This window comes from Microtus ochrogaster, chromosome 1 (genome assembly GCF_000317375.1).
Source record: "Microtus ochrogaster isolate Prairie Vole_2 chromosome 1, MicOch1.0, whole genome shotgun sequence".
NCBI classification, from domain to species: Eukaryota; Metazoa; Chordata; class Mammalia; order Rodentia; family Cricetidae; genus Microtus; species Microtus ochrogaster.
In genome coordinates, this window is record NC_022009.1 from 64,101,231 (window position 1) to 64,109,368 (window position 8,138).

The 8,138-nt window shown below is 45.9% G+C and overlaps 1 protein-coding gene across 1 annotated transcript in view; it reads right to left on the reverse strand.

Moving 5' to 3' along the window:
* The window catches only part of Gnb4 (G protein subunit beta 4), a 46,783-nt gene that overhangs the window by 19,995 nt on the left and 18,650 nt on the right, over positions 1-8,138 (reverse strand). Inside the window, exons 2-4 of the mRNA XM_005343765.2 lie at positions 6,744-6,839; positions 2,648-2,686; positions 1,317-1,423 (exon numbers count right to left, since the gene is read on the reverse strand). Of these exons, the coding sequence (XP_005343822.1) occupies positions 1,317-1,423; positions 2,648-2,686; positions 6,744-6,800 (203 nt within the window). The 5' untranslated portion in view covers positions 6,801-6,839. The remainder of the gene's footprint in view (positions 1-1,316; positions 1,424-2,647; positions 2,687-6,743; positions 6,840-8,138) is intronic.

The window sequence follows — 8,138 nt, forward strand, 5'->3', positions numbered from 1 at the left end:
AAAAAAAAAACACATATAACACTCCTCTGTAAAGATAATGTCGTTATAAAAGTTTTACTAATCTGCTTGAAAGACAATAAATCACAGAAAGTAGACTTTTGTCATAGACTGCTCCTCCAAAAACACCCCAGAGGTGTTTGCTGACCAGGCCTGTTAGAGATGAGTAAAATTTAAGATGCCAGGAAAGCAGTGTTCTCCAGGATTGAGCAGGCATTAGGCTCCATTCCCATAACAAAGGAGACAACTCTGATTTACAAGCAGTCATTAGGCCACCCCCATATCAAAGAATAGTCCTCTAATAGACTGGGCTGCCAGGAGCAGCCCAGAGTCACGACCAAAGTCCAGCCTGCCATCAAGCCCCCAGTGCTGAGGACAGCAGAAGAGCATCATTCTGCCCTGGGCAAAAGGACCCCTGATAACAATGGAAAAGTATACTCTGGTATACTTAAAATAGTTCTGGCAATAGGTAGTGTCTTCTGTGCAAATCTCTCATCTGCCTAAAGGGCCAGACTTGCGGTCTCCTGTCTGTTTAAACTCTTCAAGGTCTAACCTGGGCCAGGACGTGAAGGAGATTTAAGGATGACAGTGCATGTGGAATGCAGAAGCCTCAAGTGTAGCTCACTAGGCCAGCTCCACTTGGAGCATTTGCCAGAGCTGGAATGCGCTATCTTAGAGAGCTTTTTCCTCTACTAATCTCTAAGGGTGCATGCAGGGCGATTTCTCACTGGGAAGGCTTATTAATTCTAGAACACAGAGAGAAATCCTCCTCTAAGTGGTTTCTTTCCACAGTGGGCTGGGGCGGAGGCAAGGGGAGGTGGGGGGGGAGGGGAGGGAGAACTGTGGTTGGAACGTAAAATGAAATTTTTTTAAAAAACGCAGTTGCACTCCCAAAATAAATAAATAAATAAATATAGTTTCCATAGGTCACTAGATAAAGATCTTTTTGAGAAGCATTTTCTCATATTAGAAACTTTAAAAACTATGTATTAACACTGTTACTACTCTGTATGTTTATGTCTACTTGTGGGCGCACATGTGCAGATTACCGGACCACTTGTCAAACACTTTTACCCAAGAAGCCGTCTTGCATGCCCTAAAAACTCTGTAAGCTTTAACAAATCAGAGCCTCTGGGTTTGAGCCCCGCGCTGGAACAAACGGCTCTAAACCTGGCAATGAATATTCATTCCTAGTACAAAGAGCATGTTCGTAATTGACACCTTTTCTACAACACTGCACAAATGAGGCTTGCTTTGAAGAGAGAAAACACAAACAAATGATTCCTGATGGAACGATTTCAGAAGCGACAGCCACTGACCTGGAATCATATCCCCAGTGCATGGCGTAGATCTTAGCGAGGTGGCCCCGCAGCGTGCGCCTTGTTCGCATTTGTATCCGACCCACGGAGTCCATATTAGACGTGATCTTTAGAAAGTGACAATAACATTACTCTTTACCTTAGACACGGCGTAGATAAAAAGCAGAAACAGCTGAAGGTGATTTGGTACACAGAGAACAAGAGTATCGCTGTGAGTTCAGTTCACGGAAACCATGATTAACAGGGGTCATCCTGTGTGCTGCTGGGGCTGAGGAGGCTTTTTCAGCAGAGGAGCTGCAGTAAACAGACATCCAAACTTTAAAAAAAAACTCCAACCACAGTGAGAAGGAAGAGGGGTGACTGGGCAAACTGCCCTCTGCAGGATGGCTTGAGCTGCTCATCAAGAGAGCTGTCTGCAAAACATGCCAGCCTACAAATACTTTAAAGGTTTTATGTATTATTGTATGGTACAGTATGTGTGTGTGTGTGGGGGGGGGGATGGAGGAGAGAGAGAACAGGAGGTACAAGCTGAGGTCAGAGGGCAACTTCTTTGTGGCCGGTGCCTTTCCCTCCTTCCACTGAGCTCCAATTCTGGGGATCACACTGAGGTCTTCAAGCTTGCATGGCAATTGCCTGGCCTCAAGCCCTCTACCAAACATCCATTGGCTAGCTCCTATCAGATAGTTTATAAAGAACTAGGGAGAGGTGGCCTGGGTCTCTCAACACAAAGCAATGACAAACACTGGAAACTCTTACCACCCTGATTTGATACACCGCATAAGTACCCAGCTGTCACAGTGTGCCCACAAAAATGGACACACCATGTTTTAATAGGAACAAAATCCAGTCACAAAGGGAAACTAGAAATAAATGATTAAAGAAGAAAACATCTCTAACTGTCTGTAAGAAAGCCAAGGAGCTGGAAAGATGGCTCAGCAGTATTGGCCGCTCTCCCAGAGGACCCAGGTTCAATTCCCAGCACCCACATGGCAGGCAGCTCACAGGCATCTGTAATTCAGTTCCAGGGGATCTGACTCTCCCTCTGACCTCTGAGGGCGCACGCGCACACACGCACACACACACACACACACACACACACACACACACACACACACACACGAGTGCACAAGAAAACAGCGTAACCAGCATATACGAAAAGACTCAGGAAGTGCTGAAGAATAAGCACGAACTAGACGCCCCTGCGTGTCACGGCGCCTACTGTCCCGCAGATTCCTATTTCAGCAGTGACAACATCTGGAGTAACAACATCTGGATGCCACCCTACTGTGATACTTCACGTGAACCGCTGACATGAACTGGGGACACTTTACCTGAACCAGCGTGGCATCGTTGCAGGCCTTCCTAGCGTCCTAGAGCAAAGAAAAATGATGACATGTTAAGATGGGGAACCGCTAGAGTAACAGGCCGTGTTTACTGAAAATAAACCTTTACTGTATCACGTCACCTAATTTTTAAATTTTTCTGAAATACACTTTACCTAACATAAAAGGGGCCATTTTAAAGTACACAATTTAGCAGTTTTCCAGTAATTCAGAATTGAACCACGTCATAATCCAATCTAGGATATGTTTACCACGTCTATCGGTCTGTCCCCAATCTACCCAATCCCCTTCTCTGTACGCCTCGACTTCTCCTCCCTCCACTCTGTCCTTTGGGTGTGGACCTGCCAATCAGACCTCTCTTGTAAATCAAGTCACACAGTACAAGGCTTCTTCCGCTTTGCATGTTTCCAGGGTTCAGCCATGTTACTGTATGTCATAGCCTCAAGCCCTGTGCCTCCACTTTAAGGCAGACAGTTCTAATGGATGATTTTTCAGCATTCTATCTGGTAGTTGAGAATTTTGGGGCATAGATGGTTTCCACCTTCCAGTAATTTCAAAGCATGATGCTGTGTTCCCACGGTTTCCATCTCTTTGGGACGTCTACCTGCTATCGCCCAGAGCTGCTGCACCAGCCATGTCCAGGGCTCCAGCTCCTTAGCATCTTCATGTCACTGCCAACTCTTATGATTAGTCTGTGCTTTTAGTCACGGCCATCTTAGTTGTGAAGTAGCTCACTGTGGTTTGGATTTTATCGTGAATATTCCCATGCACTTCCTGTGTGTGAGTGTGTGTGTGTGTGTCTGTCTGTCTGTGAGTATAAATCTGTACATGTGCCAGGCGGTGGTGGCGCACGCCTTTAGTCTCAGCACTCGAGAGAGAGGCAGAAGCAGGTGGATCTCTGTGAGTTCGAGGCCAGCCTAGTCTATAAGAGCAAGTTCCAGGACAGGCTCCAAAGCTACAGAGAAACCCTGTCTCAGGAAAAAAAAAATCTGTGTATGTATATTGTTGGTGTACATCTGTGTTTGTGTCTGAGTGTGATGTGTGTATGCTTGTGTATCTGTGTTTCCATGTCTTTCAGGGGACCTCTTTTAAAGCTTTTGCCAATTTTTAGATCAAGTTGTCTTTTTATTATCCAAATAGTAGTTCTTTATTTTTTTATTTATTTTATTTTATTTGTTTTGTTTTGTTTTTTTTTGAGACAGGATTTCTCTGTAGCTTTGGAGCATGTCCTGGAACTAGCTCTTGTAGCCCAGGCTGGCCTCAAACTCACAGAGATCCACCTGCCTCTGGCTCCCCAGTGCTGGGATTAAAGGCCTGCACCACCACCGCCCAGCTCAAATAGTAGTTTGTTACCTATTCTAGATACTTGACCCTTACAAGAAGTACAATTTTCAAACTTGATAGTTTTAAAATATATTTTGTTTTAATTTATGCATATGTGTATGTGTGTGAATTGCCTGCAGAGGCCAGGAAGTGTTAAATTCTTGGAACTGGATATAGGTAAGTTGAGTCTGCTGGTGTGAACTCTGAGAACGGAACTTGGGTCCTCTGCAAGAGCAGCAAGCGCTCTTAACCACTAAGCCCCTCGATAGTTTTTTGATATATAAATGTTTATATGAGATATAATTTTCTGAGTTTTTTCTTTTGTTTTTGAATTTTTGACATCATATTTAATTGGAGCACACTGAGAGAGTGTGTATTATTGACATGACTATGACCATGTCAAGGACCCCAACTGTCAGACCCACGGGAATGGCAAAGTCTTCCCTGGGTCAGGTTCACAGGACTGGTACAGTCTTTCTCCTGGCCTGAGTGTGGCTGTTGACAAATGACTGACCTTTACCTAAAACCAGTGTGTGCAAACACTACCAACCCCAGTTTCCCCCTCCTGGATGACTGTAGCCCCAGAGGGCTTCCTGATGGAGCTTTCTAACTACCCACCGTTTGCTGGCTGAGTCACTGACTGAACAGGCCACTGTGCTGTGCCTCCAGAAGAGCGCGTGGCCCAACCGATCCAGGGTTTCTGTGAGTATTCCTGTTATGTTTTTCATTTCTGTCACCCAGTTAGGGCAATCCCCAGGCCGTGTGGGTCATGACAGCTATTTCCTAATCAAAGGGTATGAGAAGATCTACCAGGTTTACTTCCAAGAATTTTACATCATAAATTTGTTTAAAAAATTTTTTTTGTGTGTATTTTGTTTTCTTTTGTGTTTTCCTAACAAAGTTCCTCTGGTAGCCCTGGCTGTCCTGTACCTCACTCTATAGACCAGCCTGGCCTCGAACTCACAGAGATCTGCCTGCCTCTGCCTCCCAAGCACTGGGATTATAGGCGTGCGCCACCACACCCAGCTTAAATTTCAAACACTGTCATTGTCACCATTAGTAAGCACCTTCGGTGTATGAGTCCAGTGTGCAGGAATGCAGCTTGGGATTTTTCTAATTTTATTTTTTATATTTGGTGCTGGGATGAAACTCAGAGCTTTCCATGTCCTAAATACCAGCTCCGCTACTGAACTACATCCTGGGTGCAGGAAAACCACCTTTTCTGTTAAAGGCAGCGAGTCTGTCCCTGGATAGCACTTTCTGTTGGTTGTTCTTCATCCTTTTGTCTTCTCGCCCCCTTCTTTCTCACAACATCTCTGCAGACTTTTACACTGTCCTGAGCAGTGTATAATGCTAAACCTTCCTAATGCTGTGACCCTTTAACCTAGTTCCTCATGTTGCGCTGACTCCAAACATAAAATTATTTTCATTGCTGTAATTTTTCTACAGTTATGAATCGTAATGTAATATCTGTGTTTTCTGATGGTCTTAGGAGACCCCTGTGAAAGAGTTGTTTGACTCCCCAGGGGGTTGCGACCACAGGTTGAGAACTAGCCAATCATCCATGCTGGCCAGGCCCCCACCACATCCCAGGTCAGCATGGTTTCTCCTGCTTTGCCCTTCTTCCCAAAAGTTAAGTGTCTGTTTCACTGATGCCCCTTGGGGCAGTTACTTCCTGAGACTCACTTACAGACTCCACCCCTGGTGCTTGCCCACCCACAGCCCTTGGCAGCTCTTCCTCACAGAAGGGTCTAAACATCTCAGTATCTTTTGTTTGTTTTTAAGGTGGGTGGACCTGGCTAGCCTTGAACTCAAGTCTCCTGCCCTGTCCTAAGTAGCGTGGTGACCAGTGTTCTAGGTGTCCTTCAGTTTATCATCTGTTCCTTCTTTGCTGTGCATTTCAGTTGCCTTCGAAGACAGAGAGGTGTCACATCTGTTCTTTAGAATGCTTGTTTTGTAACAGAATACTGTCGAGATAAAATCGCTTCAAGTTATATGGTAAGATCTGTCCCAAGTATCCCACTCAAAATCTCCTTGTGTGAAGAAGAGGCTTGTTAAGTGCTTCCCATTGGCATATAATAACTATGGGTTTCACTATATTTTCATCTGTGTGGAGACTGGTTTCGGTCACACCGTCCCCCGTAAGCCTTCTTCTCTCACACTGGTGCCTTCCTGGATAAGAACTCATCATTACACTTATCTCTCAGCTAGATTCGACAGTCTGCTTTTCACTCATTTTAAAATTTTACTTTGTGTGTGGGCCATGTTCGCCACAGCACGTATGTACAGGTCAGAGGTCAGATGTCAGGAGCCTGTTCTTTCCTTCCATTGTGTGGGTCCCAGTGACAGAATTCAGGTCACCAGGCTTGGCACCGAGCACCTTTACCCACTGAGCCATCTTACCCGCCCGAGGTCTGTTTCTCATTTTTCTATTCATTTTTCAGTGCAAGATGTCATTTGCTAGCATGGGTAGTTGCTTGGAATGATTTGGGGGAGAATTCTCTAGAAACAGGATGAAAACACCTTAACCATGTCCATAATGTTTCCACAAGACAGGGTCGCCAAGTAACAAAGGCTGACCTTGAACTCCATCCAGACCCTCCCACCTCCACCTCCTGAGTGCTGAGGTTGCCTGTGTGCAATCACAGCTAGCTCAGGCCAGCCACTTCTAGCCTCGGGAATGATTTAGTAGGTGCTGACGGTAAACTAAACGGCAGAAAGGAAGCTAAGCGGTGAGGCTTCAACGTGGGGCACTTCCTACCTGGATCTGATTCCGCAGCTGCTCAGCTTCCTGCCTCAACTGTTCCAGTTCGCTCATCCTTCCTGACCGATTTCCTCAGGCGTCCCACGTGAAGAGCTAAGGAGGGGGTGTCAATTAACGTCTATTTTAATCGACATGGAAAGCACGAAAACACAACTTTTTATTCCTTCCAAAAGTAAACGAGACAAGCACTATTACTGGAACTTAAAACTGCTTAATAAATAAGCAACCAGATCATTTACAAAGCGATTTTTATGCAGGAGTACGACATGAAAGTTGTCACGACCAACACGGAGTCCTTTCTGCCAAACCTTCCCTGAAGGAGGCGCTTGTCCACACACATGCGTACCGATGAAGGAATGTTCAGAAATAAACTCTTTATGAAGGGGAACCTGCATACATATGTGCCCACAACGGAATAGTCAGGAATTTCTGCAAAGGAATATCCCACATAAGCGATTCGAACGTAGCCAGCTCCCCCAAGAGCCCACACCAGCTCCAGACACAGCAGAGTGAGCAATGCTCTTTGTTTCCAGCTTGGATAGACATTCCTCTTTCCTTTCTCCTCTTTTCTTTTCCCCTTTCCCTTTTCGTTCCCAGCATGCTCAGATGCAGACATGCTGGCCTCAGGCCTTTTTCAGCATCACAACAATCCATGGCTCCTCTCAGCTCCTCACCCTGCCCCTACCCTAAACCTCACCAGTGCACCGGCTTCCCTTCCCCCAGCTCCTCCATCCTATATAACTTTGGTCCTTCGGCCCCTCTCTCTTGGCCTTCTCCTCTTCCTTTCTCTTTTCTTCCTCTCTCGCTCCCTCCACCCCTCTCTCCTCTCTCAGTTCAGTCTACGGGCCACGTTCAGTGCTCTACTTTCTGTCCCTGCTCTGGACTCTTTCGGGTGCCTCTGGCTGTGCTCTTCTTCATGTCTACAATAGAAACCTTCTCCTCGACCACACCTCAGAGCAGCCAATCCCCATCTTATACACCTGGTGCCCCCAAACCCCACCATATACAGAGAGTTGGTCTTTATATCAGTTATTTTAGGTCAATGATGATCAGAAGATGAGGAAGAGATCTTGAGGTGGGGTACTTAAGACCAAACCACAGGAACTGATAACAGACAGGTCCATGGAGAGGCTGCCTTGTGATGTTGCCCTGTCCTTGTTTGTTTTTGAGACAGGGTCTCACTATGTTGATCAGGTTGGCCTCCAGCTCAGAGAATCACCTGACTCTGCCTCCCCCTAAGATAAAAGCATATACCAGGGCCAACCTGAAGCTGGTTTAAATGGATCCTTCTGCTTCCACCTCCCAAGAGCTAGAATAACAGACGTGGTGGCTGGGATGAGAATGGCCCCATGGCTCATATATCTGAATGCTTGGTCCTCAGTTGGTGGAACC